Source organism: Dendrobium catenatum, unplaced genomic scaffold (assembly GCF_001605985.2).
Source record: "Dendrobium catenatum unplaced genomic scaffold, ASM160598v2 fragScaff_scaffold_970, whole genome shotgun sequence".
NCBI lineage: Eukaryota > Viridiplantae > Streptophyta > Magnoliopsida > Asparagales > Orchidaceae > Dendrobium > Dendrobium catenatum.
In genome coordinates this window covers 636,668-659,234 of record NW_021319432.1, presented here as the reverse complement: position 1 = coordinate 659,234, position 22,567 = coordinate 636,668, and the positions used below count along the sequence as shown (strand labels likewise).

At 33.7% G+C, this 22,567-nt stretch overlaps 1 protein-coding gene across 5 annotated transcripts in view; it reads left to right on the top strand.

Moving 5' to 3' along the window:
* The first annotated feature begins 8,810 nt into the window (after positions 1-8,810).
* LOC110111259 (DNA mismatch repair protein MLH3) overlaps positions 8,811-22,567 on the top strand; it is an 82,278-nt gene continuing 68,521 nt past the window's right edge. For 2 of the 5 annotated variants that reach the window (XR_002304845.2, XM_020843036.2), the window contains exons 1-4: positions 8,811-9,122; positions 14,145-14,279; positions 18,566-18,617; positions 18,729-18,776. Coding sequence is in view for 4 of the 5 variants with exons in the window: in XM_020843036.2 (XP_020698695.2) it covers positions 14,148-14,279; positions 18,566-18,617; positions 18,729-18,776 (232 nt within the window). In the remaining variant the exon portion in view is untranslated. The remainder of the gene's footprint in view (positions 9,123-14,144; positions 14,280-18,565; positions 18,618-18,728; positions 18,777-22,567) is intronic. The other 3 variants (XM_028697550.1, XM_028697549.1, XM_028697551.1) reach the window with 3 other exon arrangements.

Below are 22,567 nucleotides of genomic sequence, written 5' to 3'. Positions count from 1 at the left end.
TCACTACAATCACCAAGCGTTTTCATTATTTATGGCGTGCCCGGACAACCCGGACCAAAGATTGATTGGTATTGCTAGGTTTTGAACAATTTTGCTCGTAATAATCAATATCGAGCAAATACCTAGCAATATCGAGCAAATACCGAGTTGTACCGAGTTTTTTCTAGCAAAACCGAGCAAATCCCTAGCAATACCGAGCAAATCCCTAACAATACCGAGCAAATCCTGAGCAAATATTGAGTTGTACCGAGTTGTACCGTGTCACGACCCAACCCGATCGGGACGAATCCCGCTTGCATCGGGCCGCAACACAACTGTTGAAAATCCAAAATCTAACTTTGGAATTTACTTCAGAACTTTCTTCCAAATATTAAATAGACAGAAAAATACATAGCTACTATAATCATTCAAATACATAACAGTTCATCTATTTTTTTCTTTCATCAAAACAATCATATACAATACAATTCAAGGCTTCAGACAGAAATAACAGAACAGAACAGAAAAATCATGATTGTACCAAAAATCAAAAGTACAAAATACCTAATATCAGATCAGACACAGAACTTCTGGTCCAAGACCTCCTTCCCTTTCCCAGAACATGAAAACCACGCAAAAAATAAGGATGAGCTAATAGCTCAGCAAGACATCACTCACCAATTTAAATCATCAGAAATTCACATCAGAAAAAGCCGTACGGAAATCATAGAACAGATACCTCATCGGCAGAAATTAAACAACTGATACAGAAAACTGAAGTCATGTCGAATCGGAGTTCAGAACAGATATCATAAAGCTTTCAAGTCACAGAGCAGACAGAATTGTACGGAATAACCAGAATCGTACAGAAATCAAATAAAATCACATTCATATCAGATAATTCATAAAACATATCAGATAAGTCACACAAATATTATCAGATATCAAACATCAGATTTCATATAACATATCACATATCAGATTTCAGATTCCCAGACCCTTACAGAATCTCTACGGATTCTGGCCCCTTATGCCTCAATTCCCTGACACTTATAGAATCTCGACGGATTCTGACCCCTTATGTCTCCTTTTGTTCTTATAACACCAGAACAGAACAGATATTCAGAATTTCCAGAACATAACTTATTTTCAGATTTCATAGCTCATTTCAGATTTTCCTGATACTTACAGAATCTCAAATAATCCTGGCCCCTTATAACTCCCTTCTGATAGCATACAAACACTTCAATTCATTCAATGTATCAATTCAGAAAAATCAGAATTCGTACGAAAAATCAGCGGCATAACGGCAGTATACGGAATTTACACAAAATTCACAGATTCAAAAATTTACCAAATTATCATAGAATATCCACAACAACATTATAAGACTTTTACTGTACTGAAGTAATAATACCAGACATCCAGATAAAATTATTATTCGAATAAAACTCAACAGAATTCAAAATACCCGGTAAAAATCTTCCAGAACATACTAAAAATGTGCACAATTATCATCTCAAAAACATACCAAAAGTTACGCGGTAAAACCTTTGCCAGAAGAAAATAATACCAGAAATTCGCTAACGGAAACAAAACCCGGAACAGAAAAGTCATCAAAATTCTCGTTTCTGAAAATTTAGAAAGGCGGAATGTGTCTTACCTCGAGTTGATCAACTTTTCCAACTACGGCGACGGACGAAAACGAGTCGAAGTCGCTCAAAAATCCACTTTTCTTCCTCTTTCCACGGTTTTCTCACTCATGGACTTTCTCTCTCTTCAAAAACGACACCATTTAGATATTTATTAAGCAGGATCGTCCCGGACGATGTCCCGATTCGTCCCGGGATGATCTTCTCTTGACTTGAATCGTCCAGACGAAAATTAATTCCAATTTCTTCGTCCCTGGACGAAACTCTCTGTTTGGTTCGTCCCGACCCTTCCAGGTTCGTACAGACGAAATTGACAGATTTTTCACAATTTTCTTCAATTCGTCCGGGACTAACAGCACTAAAAAAATAGCTTTTGAGGGGTTTTACATACCGAGTTGTAAAAAAACTCGGTACAACTCGGTATTTGCATGATATTGATCTTCACATAGCGGTATTTCTCATTATTGCAGAGCAATACCTAGCAAATACCGAGCAATACCGAGAAAGTCGCGAACATAGCATTCCCGGGTTCCGCTCCGGGTCAAGTCGTCGGGCCGCGCGGTAAAGAGTAAGAGCACGTGGCAACATGTTATTGGCGGCCGAACATAGCTCTACGTCCGGTCAGAGGACGTAATAATTGTTCAGAGTTCTGACTATTCCTTAAATAATTGCAGTAAAATTTTTCAATGCCACTTTTTCACCCCTTATGCACCTAAACTTGGCTTCTTTTTTTTTAAAGAAATTTACATATTAACCACTTTATAACATCTTATTTACAGTCTAACACCAAAACTTTAATATTACATGCATACCACCCTATATTATTTTAATATCAAATATACCACTTATATTTCTTTCCTACCACTTATATATTTCATTTTTACTACTCCTATTTGATATGAAAATGAACTATGGGTAGTATGTATGTAATATTAAAGTTTTAGGTGTTACATATGTAAATATAATAGTATTAAGTGGTATGTGTGTAAATCTCCCTTTTTTTGTCGAGAGCTTTGGCAACATCCAATAAATTTTGAGTTCGAATCTTCTTTATGCATTATATGTTGAATTTGTATTAATTCATCCAAAAGTATTAAAAAGAAGGGTTTACATATATATCATTTTATTTCATGTTATTTATATATCTAACATCAAAAAATTTAATATTACATTCATATCACTCATATAAAATTTTAATATCAAATATATCACTCTTATATTTCATTATTACCACCCATATCACCTTATAAATTTTAATATTTTATTTTATGCACCTATATTTGTTCTATGTATGACAGGTATATAATATTAAAATTTTAAATGTTAGATCTATAAATAGCATGAAATAAAATGGTATGCATGTAAATCCCCTAAAAAATAAACTTTTTCTCCTTGGGAGCAATCCATGTGTTTAGGGTGCAATCAAGACCGCTTAAAATTAACAAAAATAAATAAATAATGAAGAATAAAGTTTCATTGCATTGATCCAAATCACTTAAGATATTGATGGAACAATAATTTATAGATAGAGGAAAATCTTAATCTTAAAATAAAATTAATATCAACACGGCTCAAACTTCGTTTGAATGGGCTTCAAGCAAAGCTTATCCACCATAACTACAATATAACATGTTCCAACAATTTTAACAAAGCAAATAATAAGGTTAATGTAATTGAGTGCAATCAATATAGCTATAACATAGCATATTATAAATAATATCAAATAGAATATCATCCATAAGCAATAACACTGCAAATAGATATTTATGTATGCATTAAGATAGGAGTTGAGGTTGTCTTAAAATATTGACCTTACATATGATATAAATAAATAGATTTTAAAATATAATGCAATTTAGAAATTTGAGGATAAAGATAAGTTAGGGTTATATATATATATACGTGTGTGTGTGTGATTTGAAGCTTTAAAAACTATATGAGAGTGTTTTATTAGTTTATGATCATGCAGTATATATATATATATATAGCATAATTGCATAAATATAATGCAATTTAGAAATTTGAGGATAAAGATAAGTTAGGGTTATATATATATATACGTGTGTGTGTGTGTGTGTGTGTATATAGCATAATTGCATTAGTCAAGCCAAATTGCTCGGCCTCCAATGCACAACCATTAAGAATTTCAAGATTACACTAACAAGATATAGATATAATATTTAAATTTATTTTTAAAAATGTTAATTATAAAAAGTGACCGGCAATTTTATTCTATTTGAAAAAGCATTATCATATGATTGATTTTAATTTTCTTACATTTAGATGTTATATAAGACAAGTCTATGATACAACTTATTTGTTCATGGTCATTGCCTTCTCGTTGCTTGTTTATTTGAATGAAGTGAAATTGGTGCATGTATATTACACTTGTTTCCAAGGCATTCCAAGCAAGAAAATGTATAGGTAACCAAAATTACGTATGGGCGCACAAACTACATATACATTTCTTTTGAATTTTATAAACATAGGACCAAGCATTAGCATTTTTCTTAGCTTTTCAACACATTCAGAAAATTATATTTCTATCATAATGTGCATGATTAAAAGAAAGCACAATGATAATTGACCAAGTATTACAACACATCACAACATAGCAAAACTTAGGTACACCTTAACCTTAGACTATAAAATATAAAGGTGTGCTTATTAACTACATAAGACTAGGTGTGCTTATTACTAATTTAAGTGGTATTTTTAAAATAAAATTGAGATGATCATTCTCATTTTCATTTTTTGGACTTGAATGGTCTATTTCTCTTGCTTGGACCTCTAATTCACCTTTCATGATATTTTAAGCAAACCTTCTCATTCATGTCAAATTCAACTTCAATCATTAAAATTATTCTTTAGAATCTTTCCTAGCTTAGCCTAGCAAGAAAACCTTACATCAACCTTTTAGTATAGCTTGAATAGGAATTAATTAACATTGGAATAACTATGAGATCTTATTGGATGTAGAGAAGACTATAGCAAGGACCCTATATATTAAATTTAAAATAATCTTGAAGTCAATTTAACATCCTTTTAAAATGTATTCCCTTAGCCAACCTAAGGTAAACTTATTTCATGCTTAAAATTGATAAGTCTTAGTAGACATAATTAGTGGCGTATGCACTTAATCCTTTTTTCATTTGTTTAATTAGTTGTTGATTAATTGATTATCATTGTTCTCGAGTTTGGTTTGTAATATTTGATTTGGCCCATGGCCAAACTAACTTTAAACAACCTAAGATACCCTAGGATCCATAGGTACATTTAGTAATATTGAACCAAGTGACTCTCTTGCCTAGCTATATATACTAAAGGTTTAGTACATTTGCATGAAAGTAAATATGGAAATAAAATACAAGAAAAATAGTACGAGCATACCATAAAATTTATAAAGATTTAGTCAATAATTTGAACAGTGCCAATCGGCCTGGCCGAAGCCTTGATCGGCCTGGACGATACTTACAGAAAATCACCTGGAGCAAATCTGGGCAAATTCTGGAGCAGATTTTCCACTGATCGTCCCAGGACAATCCCAGATCGTCCTGGACGATCCTGGAGCAGATTTTGATATTACAGAAGCCCTTACACAACCTCTTCACAAATAAATTGCGATAGAGTATCTTGAATCATTTTTCACCCTCATGATGAAGGCAGAGTATCTGAATATGTTTTATCCCTTAGTGAAGGCAGATAACTTTGCAATCTCAATTCTCCTTCCAGGTGAAGGCATAAAACTTTACAATCATTTTGCACTTCCTTGTCAAAGACAGATAACATAGGTCTTTGAACTTGAAGACTTTATCCCCAGAGCTACCCAAAAAGACCAATATACACTTGGAGGAACCAAGGCAAAAGCTTTCTTGGAGTAACCGCGTGAATTGCCTCACACAACTTCTCCTTCTCCATCTTCAAGCTCTAATACCTCTCAAGCACTGTTAGAATTTTCTCAAGAGCCAAAGAATTTTTCAAAGTCAATAAGAGTTTTTTTTTATATGAGGCATTCAAAAAATCCTAAAATATTGATTTGCTAGTTTTAATTCAGACAATACGATATGGGATCATACAATATAATTAGTTTAAAACTAGTTTCAGCTAGTACATTTTGAACGGTCTCAACACAATTTGTTCAAAGTTGGTATATTTATCGTATAATACATTCATGAGATTGTATGTTATGATTAATTTGTTTTTCTCAAGATCGTATAAGATGAACGATGGGATGATTGGAAATTGTCCCTACCAGTCATCCAGTACGATCAACATCTTACTATACGATTAGTTCAAAAATCAAGATTTCATCCAGGATGATGCTTGGGTGAACAAATATCGTCTATGTCTATTGTACAGTATGATTTATATCGTATAGTATAATCTGTCATATTAATTAAATTTGATTTGATTGACTAATCACGATGATTAATTTAGGTAATTAAATCTGATAGGCGACCAAGGTTTCTAAGATGAGCCGATTGTATAATATGACCTAGTTCATATTGTACGATTAGTTCAAAACCACTAATTACTTACTTTCCCATTTTAATTATTATTTTTTGAATACCTGATCATAACTACGATTTGTTTTTAAAATTTGAACTTTAATTTTCTCACTCCCCTTATGTGTGTGTGCATGGTCGTCAAGTTTGCTTACATCTTTTACATGACTAAAACTCAATAAATAAAAAAAAAAGAAAAATAAAAAAGAAAAATAATAACTCTTGCAAAAATATTATCCTATTTATCCAGACTTGAGCCCTGAATCTTCTAATGCACGGTATATGGTGTATATGAAATTTTAGTAGACACAAAAGCAAATATGTATTACAAATAGTAGGATAAATAAAAATATAATCAATAATATTTGTTATTATCAAAATAACAAGTTTGAGATCTTAGATTACAACATGGGGTGCTTGTTCATTTTCCAATTTACAGAGATCACCAAGTGGGGTGCCATTGTCTAGTGTTGGGGCACTCCGGGGAAAAATTTCAATATTTTATAACCATGCATTCAATTATGTGTAACTCACTCCAGAACACATACATATCTTTTTTATGCTCACCAATCATTTTCAAATACATGTACGAAAGTTTAAATATAAAAAATTAATAGATTACATGACTTCTAGTCAAGTTAGACCAGTTTGAACAACACTCTTATGCTGGAGGTGTCATAACTCTCTCATCCTTAGAAAAATATAGTCATTATTATTTCAAAATTCAAATCATAAGAATAAACTGATATACAACAACTTCATCTCAAATTCCTTCTCCCTAATAGCTTCTTATTCCATATGTTCTTCCATTGAACCTTAACAATTGGAATATACTTATTTCTTAACTTTATGACATCATAAGACAAAATTTAGTATGGTTCTTCTATATAATTTAAATTCAGACGTTCCTAAATTTCTTTAGTAGATATATGATTTTCATATTAGGATCCAATTTTCTTAGGAGTGACATGTGAAACACATTATGAATAGCAGGCATGTGCTATAATAATTGTAATATTTATGTAGGATTTCAATTCCTTTCAAAACTTTTAAAAGGTTCGACGTACATTGAATTCAATTTTTCTTCTTTGCCAAATCTGATGATGCCTTTCATGAACTTAATCTTCACATATACAAAATCTCAAACTAGAAAATCGATAACTTGATGCTTAGCATCAAAATAATATTTAGTTTGAGATTAAAGCCACATTAAAATGCAATTTTGTTCCTAAATTTTGTTGAATGCCTCTCAAAAATAGTATACATAAATAACATAAAAGACGTGAGATAAAACATGAATGCTATCATATAGTAAAATTTACAGTGTTATGCATTGGTCATTTACTAAAGTAAGATACAAACATTTCATTTATTCCGAATTATATAAGTGTGCTGCTTATGCCTCTTGCATTAGTTCGAAATGCTAGCATCCATATTGAATGCTTCTTATTCGTATATATTTAATATTGTAGTAGGATTGTATATTTCATTGAGCATTTAGCTCAGTAGCTGATGTATTGTAGGAAAAGAAAATGAACTAGCGTGATTTTAAGAAGTGATCGACTGCCCAATGTACATAGCCATTTTGGGCGTACAATTTCGAGGTAAATAGAAGATTGATCAGTAGGTTGTAAATTAAAACTTTTGGGCATGTAAAAGTTTTATTCGAAGTTTTTAGTAAAGTTTTGTATTTTGTTTTCCTATATATTGTGCATGTTTTCGAACATTTAATAATGAAGTATAATTTTATGGTTGAAGTATAATTGTGTTAGGATAGCCTAAACAGGTTAATTTTCTACTCACTCGATCCTGATGAATGTAATTCAAAATGAGTGTTAGTGTGAAAGACATCTAACTGAATTTTTCATCTATGTCACACCTTACGTTAATGAGAATGATTTGAATTATGTCCATCTTCAAGGGCTTGTATTTTTCACTTTCCAATGCATAAGTTGTGCTAGTTTATGATGAGTATTACCATACATGAAATTAAGTTTAAGTGCAACTCTAAAGTTCATTTTAATGATAGTGGTAGATTTCTAAGGTGCACAACTATCATATTTCATGAAAGTTACGTGTGATTGCATACAAATTTAAAGAGATTTTTAACTTTAATATGCTATATTTTGAATTATACTCTGTTGTGTTATGGACCTATGGTTGTTTATCATTCTATCTTATTACTTTTGAAATTATAACTATATATTTTGCATTTTTATGTCAAATCAGATATTTTATCACTCAACTTGCAATTATCTTAGCAACATAAAAACATAAAAGTATAAATAAATAAATAAATTAAAATATAGATAAATAGAACTTCAATGACTATCTTCAACTCTCAAAAAATGAAGAGGATGGCCCCATACAATTATGGCATTAAAATCTATTTTTTAATGGGAGAACTCCTACAGAAGGTGTATTTTGGGATAGATTATAGTGAGAATATTATTTTTTTTTAAAGGACGGTCACATCAATAACTTAAAATGAAATAAATATATTTCTTAAGTTATTATTATTAATTTTCCAAAAAAAAAATTATTATTATTATGAGCATTAAATTACAGTCTTACGAGTCATAAAATCAAAATTTCCATAATTAATTTATTTGTACATAGAAAAGCAAGTGCGAGTCAAATTAAATATGACCCCTCTCATTTTCATTCCCTTCGTTATATTCGCGGACTATTGCAATAAGGCTACGAAACCCTTGGCGCCACCTCACGGCTAACTAAGAGACGAGAAAGCCTTCCCGGTCCCCGCTCTCCATTCTGCACCGCTCGGTTGCGCGACTGCCAGCAACTCAAGGACGCTACCTCCGGTACCTTCATACCCTTCCATCGCGGACCTACTCACTGCTCCCATTCAATTTATAGCCCCAGTTTCCTTACATTGATACGTGCTCGGTTACTTCACTTCTGTGTTAGGCGGAAGGTCCTCCGTGAGGGGGCGCATCAAGTAAATACCGTCAGTACACTTTCCTTGGTAATCTCATTTTCCTTTTGTTTCTTCTGTATTCCTTCGTTTTAAGTTTCTTGTTCTTGGTTACGTTGAAAATTTAGGGGTGTCAATTCGGGTCAGCGGGTCGGGTTCGGGTCGAACCCGGAATTGATCCGGCACTGTTCGGGTCAACCCGATCCCGACCCGTTTTTAAAAACGGGTCAGGTTTCCAGACCAGAACCCGACCCGACACGAATGACCCGAAGTTGACCTAAAATTGCTAATTTTCGGGCCAATATTCGATTTTTGGGTCAAAATCGGGTAAAAAACAGGTTAATCTCGGGTTTTCAGGTCAAATATGAGTTTTCGTGTCACTTTTGGGTCAATTTCGGGTTGCTGGGTCAACCCGATCCCGACCCGTTTCGGGTTCGGGTTGACCCGAACCCGGATTTTTCCGGGCCAGGTTCGGGTCGTGTTTCGGGTCGTGTCAAAAATTGACACCCCTAGTTGAAATGAGGTTTTTTTTTTTTTTTGAATTGTTTGTTATCGAATGCTGTAGCCACATTTATCTTCCATAGTGTTTGTACGCTCGATTTCCTTGGAATCCACAAAGTTATTATTTATAAGAAAAGGGGGTTTTTGTTGTAATGAGTATCATACGGCTGCTGTTTTTTGTTTAAATTGGCCCCTACTCTTGTGCTAGCATGATGATGCAAGAGGGGGATATTATTCCGTCCATGAAATATATTTATGATACTATGCATTCTACTCTCTATTGTTTGCCCCATTGTCGGAAAGGAGCAATGCTGTTTAAGTTTGATATATTATCAAAAAATTTTCTTGATTGAGCACGAATCTTGAGGCAAATTCGCATTATAAACTTCTAAATTAAATTTTGGAGCATCCAACCTCTGTCGCCTGCCAACTACGGTCCTTTTCGACCACGGTCGCCTGACGAAGGTCTTTCAACCTCCTTCTCCTGATGACTACGGTCCTTCCAACCAATGTCGCCCAACTACGATCTTTCTGACCTTTATCGCTCACCGACTATAATCCTTCTAGGCTATATCATTCGCCGACTATGGTTCTACCGACCAAACGAACATGTCAGCACTGATTCTTCTAGTTCCCACCATGTAATGCATTCTATATGATATATATTTACTACATCGAGCTAATGCCTTCCCTCCAAAGAAGGACCTCATTTTTAATCAACTACAAATACTAGTGGATTCATTTAAACTGGGCAATGCCTTGTGATTTCCCTCATTTTCAGGGGTTTCCACGTAAAAGCTCTGAGGTCTCTTATGAACAAAATACCACCCTCTTTTTTTTTGCATGTGTGTTGGATCTTCGTACAAAGCTAAGAAGCTAAAATTTATATTTTTCTACCGCCGCGAATATTATAAGACGTAACAAAGCTTATTATCAAATCTTTATAATTTTCATTTTTCAGTTAGCAAGGAAAATTAAATTAACTATTTTGTCATTCTTTAATTATATTCTTAAGCATCTTTATCCTTCTCATCTCTCTTACATATTAGACGCACTCCCTTTCCACTATACCGCCTTTTATTGCACCAGAGTTTGCTTTGGGAAACTTGTAAGGGACCTGTACATGCGGCCTCGAGGAAGGACCTTGCATGGGATGACATGATCCTATAGGATCCATCAAGGTCAGGGTCATATGCCTATGCTTATTCCTGCTAGGATATTACGCAAGAAGATTATAGTAAGCTCTTTTTGTCTTTTTTCATGGATTTTGCATTTAAGCCAAAAACCATGTTTTAATTGACTAATAGTCCAATCCAAACATATATAGTGGGTTGCACTCAGTTTCCAATGCTGGCTGAGATTTCTAGGTTGGGTGCTACACATCTCTAACTAACTTCTTGTGTTAGATTGATGCAAAGGGTAGTGGGAGTTATGATTATGTCTATTACTAAACTATAATTAGGATATTTAGCATGAATTGACATTACTATAAAGAAGTATACATTATAATGACTTGCATATAAATATGAAATAACACCATCCTTTTTCATAAGGGGTAAACCATAAGGAGGTTTTTACAAATTTCCATAATTTCAATAATCTCCCAGATTAACTATAACATAGTTACTGAGGTTTATGTCATAATTGATTGTTGGAAGTTTCAAGTGAATTATAGCCTAGTTTCCCACTCCAACATTTGAAAAGAATGCCAACTCTATATGAGGGAATCATGCATAGATAATGGATGTCTTTCTTATTGTTTTCCTCTAGTACAAAGAATCTCACAGCTAAACTCTTGCTCTCTTGTCGAGCTGTAGTTGATAAAGTGGCGATTGATTTGAAGTATCCGTGTCCCACCTCTTTCTCTTTTTTCAAGTTATAGTTAATGTAATGATTGATTCGAGTTGGTTAATATCTATTGGGGAACTGCCTAGTTTTGTTGTTGTTGATATGGATTTGTTGATCACATTGAATTTAACATTCTATGATAGGAGACACATGTTTGGTTCAAAATAAATCCAAATTATTATTTAAATGGGTGACCAAACCTGCTAAAATGACTCAATAACTAGGTTGGTTACCAAAAACCACTCTGTATGACACATTTAACTGCTAGTTAATTATTGTTGAGCTTGATAGAACTGAACAGAGCGTGATAATTAAGTACATTTGCTTGTATAAATTTTCCATTAGATAGATTTGTGCTCAACTTCATTCCATAACTTCATGAAAAATTGTCTTATGGTTGGCAATATACTTTTATATTATTTCTATTGAAATTTATGGGTGTTCAGGGTAATATTGTGACAGCTGGCACTGAATTTATGATTATGCAATGCTTTAATCATTTGGATTATCTTGACTCGCATATGATAGTCTTTTGTGATTGTTTGCATGTGTTACAACAATGTTAGCTATCTTGTGCTGCCCAAGTGTTACTAAGAAGCTACCTTCCAATGTGAAAAGTGGTATTCGATGTTGCACTTAAAGGTGGTGAAACCAATAATATTGGTGGTGTGACAATGCCTAAAAAATAACATTCTTACGATGAATAGACTAATGGTCATTTTTTTACAATTCAAAATTAGTATATCAAAAAGCAACTCCCATGTAAATGCAAACGCGAGTCCTAATTGATCCAATTTAATTGTGTTTGAAAAGAAAATTGAAGGATTTTGGTTAAGTTTGGTTTTAAAGGGTTTGACGCTCAATCAAATTCACATTTGAAAATGGAAGGGATATAAGTAATCAAAGATGCTGTCTCTTTAGCATGAATTTAATGTTTTATTGGAGATTGAGAAAGGAAGAAGTTAATCAGCAAATAGAAGTTTAATCTGACTTCATTTTCTATTCAAGTGCTTACGGTTTGAATCCTCTTAATTTCATAACTTTTGATTTAGGCTATAAGGGTGTATGGTCAAAGGGTTTTACCAATGGTTAGCCACTGATTTGGTGAAAATTTATCCATATTCTGAAAAATGAACCCAACCTGTAATCATCTCTCTTCAAAGGATAGAAAGTTAGTAAAATCTTAAAATAGTCCCTATACTATTATTGTATGTCCAATTTAGTCCCAGAGTATCACATTGCCCCAATTTAGTCCTTTAACCATACAAAATTGATAAAAAATAGTCCCTCATGTTGTAATTGTGATATAAAATTGATCTCAATTTAGTCTATAAATTTTACAAAATTGGTCCCAATTTAGTACTAAAGGTACCATTTTGGATCAATTTTGTATATTTAATGGACTAAATTGGAGCAACTTTATACCGTGGGACTAATTCACTAAAATGACCACATATGAATAGTCTATGAATTATTTTGAAATTAACTCAAAATTTAAATATATTCCTTCTTATCTGATGGGTATCCAAATGCTTTATATTGTGTTAGTGATTTAACTATGATGTCTATTAGTAGTAACAACTGAGCTTATATCTACCCGCATCTTAATTGCTGCAAGTAATGTTTTTTTCTTTGTTTGACTCTTTTATGGGGTAATTCAAAACATTGGGCTTCATGGCTGGTAATATTGATCTTCTGTGAGCAATGTTTTTTTTAATGGTCATCTTATTTATATGGTATCGTCAAGAGAAATTAGCACGGCATTAATGCATGGCTAATTAATATCGAGAATTTAGTTTTAGTTGTTTTTTGTACTGTCAAATTAGTATTATAAGAAATATTTCTCCCTTAAGATTATAATGATAATTGTAAGCTTAAATAAATCAATGTTTATAGGTTTGATCTAGTTGCACTCATGTTCATTATTATTTTTTTTCACCGAGGAACTCCTCAAATTTTATCCGAGGTTTCTTTGGGTTATTTCAACTTCAATAAGTTAATTGATAACTAAAAGGTATAAGTATCCTCACCCACGGGTCCTTCTAGCATGATAAAATCATCAAGCACGTCACCATAGGTTTCCCATCAATGTTACTACTATTGCTTCCATTGGCGTCAATGATGAACTTCCTTGCACCCTTGCATTTCCGCACCCACTGCTTACTGCTGCACCCTGCTGTCTCTTAGTATTTCCAACCACCAGTTTGCCTGACAATGTTCTATTACCCACTGTTGCTACCTCTACTTCAATGGTAGTTTGCTAGTGGTTGGTTGCATGGCGGGATGGATTATTGATAAGCGACTGAATGCTGGAGGATATGGGAGAGGCAGCAAGTAATGATGGCTGAAGATATGGGATAACGTGTGGTGTTACTTTTTTGTTGACTAATGTTGAAGGGATTTCACTCATTTGAATGTCCATTAATGCTTAGTAGCCATGGTCATTTCAAGGGACCTAGTTGTGAAAATGGAAATTTAGGGACATGAACATTACTATGTCTCATGCAAAAGAAAGTACCAACCATTCAACTACCTCGAATGTCATCTGTGAACTGTAGATCTTGAGAATAAGACATAATTGGGCATATTTATTGTATGATGATTTAATGTTTGAGACTTATTTGATTATTATAAAAAAAAAATCAAAACAAACTTTTTTTTTACTGTTTATACAGATCTATGTTGATCATTTTTGTTGATCAATTTTTGTTGTGTTTTTCCCAGTACATGTCAAATAAGGAGATAAAACACTTGTCTCGCAATGTCTACAATTCATTGCGATCGAGCACATTTTTGTTTGACTTGACCAGAGTTGTTGAGGAACTTGTACATAATAGTGTGGATGCGGGTTCTTCCAAGGTAATGATATGTTGCTTTTCTTGCATTTATGCCGTCATTGTATTTTCCTCTTATTGTTTATTTTAATTTATGATTTCTCCTTTTATCATTGCCAACTAGGATTGGTTGACTCTACCATGTTGATCCTTCTCAATCATTGTTATCACTCTTCTTGCTCAAACTCGCCATTTTTCCGCTGGCTTCTGCAATTTTTTAATGATGATTATTTAAACAACATCCAAATGTTGCCAGGTCATGTTTGATATATGACAGAGATATTTAACCATTTCTTTTTTGTTCTTTTCTGCGGGCAAGAAAATCCAAAGAAGCACCTTTTTGATGATTTTTTATAAGCTTGCAAAAGTTTCATTAGTGATTGTGGAAACTCAGCTTTGTCAGCAATAGCAAAAAACATGCTTTGAATATGTCAGAATTTGCTGATTTATTTGGATTTTTCATATAATCTTAATTTTTTGGTTGTATTTCTTGTTGCATCAGTATGCTTTGCTTGGCACCCAGGTTTGTTTCTCTTAGCTCATTAAGCTACTTATAAAGAGTTAAATGAATTATTTTGTTAACTTCTTGATGCAAGTGTCCATAGTTAACCATGTGGGCTCCGAAAATTCCAGCTCGGCTCTTCTAAAAGAGTTTATATTGGTTAACTTTTTGGAAGGTAGATTGGATTGTGTAGATAAGACAACCTTGAGATTTTGCTTTTGTTTTGCAAGGACTTTATAATCGGGTTTTAGGTTTCCTATAAGCATAAATCCTAATGATTAATTTCCCCTCCTAACCATCAGAGAAAACTTTTGGTTAATGTTGGTCGATAGAAGCAAAATGCTTAGCTTATAGTGCTTAGAATTTTGGATTTAGGAGTAAGAAAATTCATCACCATTAGCTTAGAGTGTTTGATGGGGGAATGATGATGAAACAACTAGGATTATATGGTTTTGCTGTCTCGAGTACTAAGTGAAATGGGAGAGGCCTACAACACAAAGATTAATTTTGCAAATATTTTTTAGCCAATTTTTAAGATGATTAAATAAAATCACTAGTTTAGTTGAAAAGTGACATCTTCTTAAGTGGAGTTGCCAAAAAACCTGTTGATAAAATTTTGTCATTCATCCTCAATGGATTGAAATATTTTATGATCGAACACAATATAAAAAATAATATATTATCTCGAAGGATAAAAATATTTTGTTATGAATTTAATAACAAATCTCACAATTTTGTGTATTAACAGAGTTTTTTACTGAATAAGGTTTATTTTATTATGAGGCACGGATGCCCCATAAGGGTTATATTTGAGAATTTGAAGGGTGATGTGATTAACTTTAAATCAAAATTTAGGTATAGAAGAGAATGGGAGGAAAATTTATGAGCACTAGATTCTGAGAAACTTAGAGGTGCTCAACTTATTCTATATTAGAATTTTTGTTTTAAAATTAAATTTTTGTTTGAGTTGACTAATATGATTAGAAAATTGGGGCTTATATTTCAACAATACAAGTTGTAGAAAATGCTTAGAATGTGAGGGCTTATGTGGCGGCTAGATTCATCCTCAACCTTAGATCCTAGATCTAAGGTCAGAACTTTTGAGGGATAGTATCTCGAATCTAAGTCTAATGAAATGCAAATGATTTATAAACCTATACCTTAGCTGAGGTTAAGTCAGTCAGACCTTGGGATATTAATGTTAATCAACTCAAGAGTTTTTAAAAGTATTATAAAATCATATTAATTAGAAAATTAAATTTTAAATCGTCACTATTCTATTTACGACTCAAGTAGACCCACAATTGTTTTTTTATCATCAACAATATCAAGTCTTTATCCCACTACGTGGGGTCGGCTACACGAATCCTTTATTTGCATTGTGCCAGGTTAAGTTTCAAATTGTCATTTAAATCTATTAAAAAATGTCATTTCTAATATTTTTTAACTCTTTTTAGGTCTACCTCCACATTTCTTAATATAGATCAATTCTAATACATCTTCTCTCCTAAAGGCCGACATTTTATGTGACCAAACCATCTAAGGCGACTCTCTCTAATCTTATTTGCCACTGGAGTTACTCCAACTTTTTCACGCATGTACTTATTTCACATTCTATCTCTAAGAGTGAAGCCACTCATCCACCTGAGCATCCTCAACTCTGCAACACAACTTAATATTAGACTTGTCTTTTAATGGTTAACATTCTGCACTATAAAGAATTGCAAGTCTCACCATCATTTTATAGAATTTTCCCTTTAGTTTAAGTGATATTTTTCAATCGCACAACAGGCCTGATGCATTCTTCCTCTTCAACCATCCAACTTGAATTCTATTAATAATATCTTCATCTATTTCACCATCACTTTAACAACTGGTCCAAGATATCTAAAAAGTGTACTCTTATTAATGACTTGATCGCCCAAAGTCAGAATCCCCCACTAGATTTGTTACTGTTAAAATTACAATCAATTTATTCAATTTTAGATTCTCTTAAACGAAAACCTTTAGACTCTAAGGTTGACTTCTATAATTCAAGTTTACCTTTAACTCCATCTCTAGTCTTATCAACAAGAAGAATATCATCAACAAAAAAACATACACCAGGGTACATCCTATGGCAAATGTCCAGTAAGAACATTTGTGACTAAAGCAAAAAGATATGGGCTTAAAGATGATCCTTGATGTAATCTAATTGAAATAGAAAAATTTTGATCAAACCACCTTTTGTGTTTGAACACATGTAACAACTCCTACATACATATATTTGATAATGCAAATAAAATTATTATTAACCTTTTTCTTTTCTAGAACTCTCTTGCACACTTCTCTTGGAAACTTAAAATTCAAATAGATTGGAATTTGAATTAAAAATCCTTCCTAATTTAAAATGAGTTATAAATGGAAAGTATTGATTTGGAATTTGAAATTTGGAGGCAAAGGAGAGGGGGGATGTGGCCGACAGCTAGGAGGATGGATAGGGTTTTAGGGCTAGCTATTAGGAGGGGTTGGTGGCTTAGCCGGTGGCTAGGAGGAAGGAAGGGGAACTTGAGGCTGGTGGTTAGGAGGTGGAAAGGGGGGATTTAGGCTGGTGGCTAGGAGGCGGAGAGTGAGGCCAGTGGCTAGAAGAAAGGGCAAGGGGATGGCGGCTAGGGAAGAGGGCAAGGAGAAGTTGGAGAAGAAAAGGACCACGAGCCCGGACGCTTCCTGCGGTTGTTGGGTAATACTTTTCCCTCACCTAGGGACTTCACCAAAATTCTCACAAGAACCCTCAAAACTCACAAAGAAACAAAGTGCTGAAATTTCATAATAATTATCATACCTTACAAAGAAGATGAGGGAGCTATAAATAACCAAAATATAATAATAACTCCAAAAGACAAAAGTGCCCCTCGGGAACCTACTCCCTGAAGTGAGGGTAAATTTGGAAAAGATAGAATAATAAATCAAATATAAATAATAGCTAAAAAATAAAGTGGTGTAATCATGATCGTAGATCTCCGGCCTCTTTTATGGTAAACTCTCCACTGTCGGATATACTCATCACGATAAGTAGTCAAACATGGCAACATGCAGCACGGTAAACACATTGATCACCAGGGAATGGAACGAACATGTAACAACATGTAAGGAATAGTCTAATAAGGTAACAACAGCAAGAACGTGAAACCAATTAATGATCCCAAACTAAGTAATGATCGCCAATTAAATGCTAAGCTTTACAATAGCAGCTTTTAAAGAAGAAAAGATGGTGTTTTGCTATTGTGAGAATGCAGCTATCAACTTTTGGACTGAGCAGGGGAACCAACTTCACGTTATAGTGAAGATAATCATTTTACAACAAAAACACGAAATACTGCAAAATGAACATTCTGAAACCAAAATTAGAATTTGTGCTGACACAAGGAATTTGAAAAAAACTGAACTAGGGAATCCATTGAGACTGAAATGAAAAAGCTTGCAGCAGTACATCAGCCCATCAAGGTAATTAATGCATTGGAAAAAAATATCCTATTCTCATAAACACCATCATCATTGACACATTTATAATGAAACGAACTTAAAAAGTGACAAATGAAGAATTAAAATAACTAAAACTAATTAAAATAATATTGCAATAACCTTGATGCTGACATCTTGTGTTTTTGATGAGTGTAAGTTTTCAGATCTCCATCACTTATACTAATACTTGTTGGGATAAGCTTTCCACTGTATCTGGTTCTGTTGCCCTTAATCCTTAAGAATTATGTTTTTTGGTTTCTGCTTGTCTTAAGTCTGAATGTATTAAAGTTTAATTTGTATTTGTTCAGGTAGTTGTCTCTTTAAGTGTTGGATCATGCTACGTTAAAGTAGCGGATGATGGTAAGAAATGGCTTCACTCTTAACACCGTTGCTTCTTTGACTAAATAATGTTGTACTTATAACATTGTTGGTTGCTTTAGTTTAATATATGACATGCTTTTTATCTTTTAGGATGTGGGGTCACTCGAGATGGGTTGGTTATTTTAGGTGAAAGATACGGTAATTATTCTATCTATTGTTTTCTTTCTATTCCATCTTTTGAATTGAATCTGGATGCTTGAATTTTCCTCATTCTTGCTTTCAATATTTCCACTTAGGCTTCATTTGGGACGGCTTTCTTCCTGCTTCTTAAAACAGCTTTCTTGTACAAAAATTAAAAATTTTGTACTAAAATGCTGCTTTAAGAAGAAGTAAAAAAGCTGTCCCAAACGAAGCCTTAATGCATTATGTGCCGCGCAAGTGCTTGTTACTTTAATAAATGCATGCTTCTGGTCCTGTATGCCACTTATCATGAACATTATGGATGATTTCAGTTATCCCAATTCATTAACAGAGCCCTAGGCTAGGAAGATTTGGCTGGGAGTTGAACTCAATACTAATCCAATTTTATGATATTCGAGTTTCCATGTGGTATGGAAGCACAGTGTGCAGCAATGTGTTTAAAGGGTTTGACTTTTGCATAAATTACATCCAGCTCCCTTAAGATTGAACCTTAACAATTATGTGCAATATTTCCCTTTAGTATTTAAAAACATTTGGGCTCGATGAAATGATTTTATGCAGAGGGACATAATTATCAAATTTTAAGGTTGGTGAACCTAATCATTTCTGAGCAAAAGTCTAGGGATTTGAATTTAATTTACCTTGAATTTTTTATTTTTCAGAGATTCATTTGAGAGAATAATGTTTGCACACACACACACACAAAAGAAAGATCTGACTTTTTCCTCTCTTTGAGAGAATATAGTTAGCATTTCTTTTACTTGGCCTATGCCTCTCTTTTTTAAAAGTTCTGCATTATTCTAACTTTTCACTTCAAAAAATGGCTCACATATTAAATTTCCCTTTATTTTAGCAACGATCACATGCATACATTCTAGATATAAATAAATAAAATAAGAAATTTGGTATTACGTGTTAACAATCTCCCAATTTTTTTGATAGAGTCAATCCCTTATCTCAACAGGTCTAATTTGAAATGCATCCCTGAAAAAATACTCCACTGTCACTTGTGTTGCAAACAGACAACATTGACTCATCTAGTGCTTTAAGATTAACAAGAAAGGAACATTGTGATTGATTTTATTGAATATGATGAAAATGATGGCCAATGGACACAATTTCACGATTGTCTTCTTAAAAATGCATCAATTATAATGCAAAGTACACAATTGATGCCCATTTTACAAAATAGACCATACCATGTGTCATGAAATTTTAAATTACCAAGAAAAATAGCTATATTGCTTGGACTGGCGCACAAGAAAATTCAAAAAAGTCACCTGTGTTAGGCGACAAAATTTGAGGCTCATGAATGATGAGAATTGGTAAGAAAGAGTCAATATAGATTGAACAAAGGGAATTATGTTGTCAACGAGTCCACTAAAACACCAAGTATTAGGTCAACAATTATTTTCCATTAGCCTATGTTGATGAACATTTTCGTATCTACCCGACCTCTATCGAGTGTGATTGAATTCGATCGCACTCGTTCAACTCGATCAAACGCCGTCAAAGCGAAATCGGATCTTAATTTGTTGAAATAAATTTTAATTTCATCAAATTAACCTTAATTTAATTAAATTTAATTCAATTAAAATCGAATCAAAACCAATCGAACCTCGTTGAGCCCCGTCGAACCAAATTCGACGCAATTCGGCGCTGATTCAAGACTAATTTCACAAAATTAGATAGATCGGACACAATCAAATCTAAACCGACTCAAATCGATTTGATTCGAATCCAATTCAGATTCAATTTTAGTCCTAATTGATGAGATTATGGCTGATTTGATTTCCCAAATCAAATTTCTTGATCAAGAGCTGAGATTTCACTTAAAATCCCATTCGATTTATGCCTTTCCCTCATTTCGCGCATAGAGATGCCTGATTGGGCTATTTTCGTTCAGTACAGACAAACACGGGGGAGCCCCAAACCCTAGGTCCCTTAGAAGCTTCATTTGTGCTTGCCCAAAACCCTTCGTTGGCTGTCCTCTCCGCAAAACAGTGGAAATCTAGTAATTTCCGTTTGTTTGCTCTCTTGGGAGAGCCAAAGAGGCATGCCAATATGCGTAGGGGTGTTGGATTGGTATCCAACACCTCTCAAATGCATGTAATAACATTCATATTGTGTTCAAACCGTTGCCTATAACAAACCTAGGCTTCGTCGTCATATCATCCAAATTTGGAGGGTATGCATTTGACCAAATCAATTTCATGGTGCTTAGGATTTAGATTATGTCAAAATTGATCTAAATAAAATGTCATAGGTCTCTTTCTTTAAGGATTACATGCTTTTAAAATTGTTGGCAAACCGTTAAGCATGTTCATTTGATTTATGAGACAAACTTGGGGTAAGTGTGGGTTTCCAAAGACCCATAAGTCAAACCCTTATGTGTTCTTGAAATACTTAAACATGCTTTGCATCTCTTGATTCTCATGTATAAGGATGATAGTGAATGGTCCTCTAGCATGTAAACTACCTAATTTTTGTGTCATGACAAAACCAAAATAAACTTTGGAGAGTTTACATGTATGAATTGATAGCCTCTACAAGTTAGTGAATGTCTAATGAATGTGTTTGGTTGGAAACAATATTGTTGATAATCGATCTTTGTGGAGTTTCCCATAGACCTAAACCCCACAATGTCTATATGACCAACCAAATTCATGATTAATCTTTTCGCTAAATTTAGAGCACGCAAGTGATGATCATTGTTGGTTTACATCCACCACATTTGGCATTTGGAAAATTAACTAATTAGGCTTATCTAATCTTGAAGTGGGCTTGAGATATGGCATGGGCCCTCAAAGGCCCATGAGCCTTCATGCTCAAGTTTATCTGACTCCATTTGTGTGATTTTCTAAATCCAATCATTGAATGCAATGATCAAAATCCTTAGAGATTGAAACCTCGCATCAATGTTTTAATTAACCGAGTCTTATCAAAATTGATCTTTAGGATCTTCCCTAGAAAACCTTCGATCACCATTCATGACAAAATTGTTTGGATTGTTCTTAGAGACCTTAGATGTGTTTTCATACCTTAACATGAGTCAAAATCATGTTTCCTAGATCTCTTGAACTTCCAAATTTTTTAGATCATGCCAAAATTGATTTAGAGACCTCTCCAAAGCCTTATGAAATCAATCTTGAATCTTCCCTCCTCAAATTGAGTCCAAAACACTTTAAAAGACGTAGGAAAATTCCTTTCAAGTACGCATCGCCTCTTTCCATGAATCCAAATATATCATTGTATGAATCATTTGGAGCTTAGGGTCAAATCCTAAGCTACCTCCTTCGTTTGTTGAGTCATAAAATCAATAAATGAGTATCATTCTCCATTCACTCAACCCCAACTAAGTGAATGATATATTCTCCCTGAACACCAAACGTTCAAGGGATTTCCTTCAACTTGTAACCCATAAGTTGCTTGTTGCTTCTCCCTTCTACAACTCAAGAGTTGTAGGAAAAAATCATCTCATTCCTAAATAAATTAGATGAATAAAAATCCCTTTCTTTGGACATCAAATGTTCAAGGAAACTCCTCCGATTTGCAACCTCTAAGTTACATTTTCCCCTTTTCATTTTCTACAAGCCAAATGGTAGGAAATGTCTAAATTCTCCTTCATTTGCCAAGCCTCAAATTGGGCAAAATGAATGGATCTCTTTGAACCCCATTCAAGAGATTTTCCCAAGTTGCAACCTCTAAGTTGCACCTTCTTTCCTTATTCTACCAAACAAAAAGTGTAGAAAATCTCTCCATTCACTTAGCCTAAATTAAGTGAATGT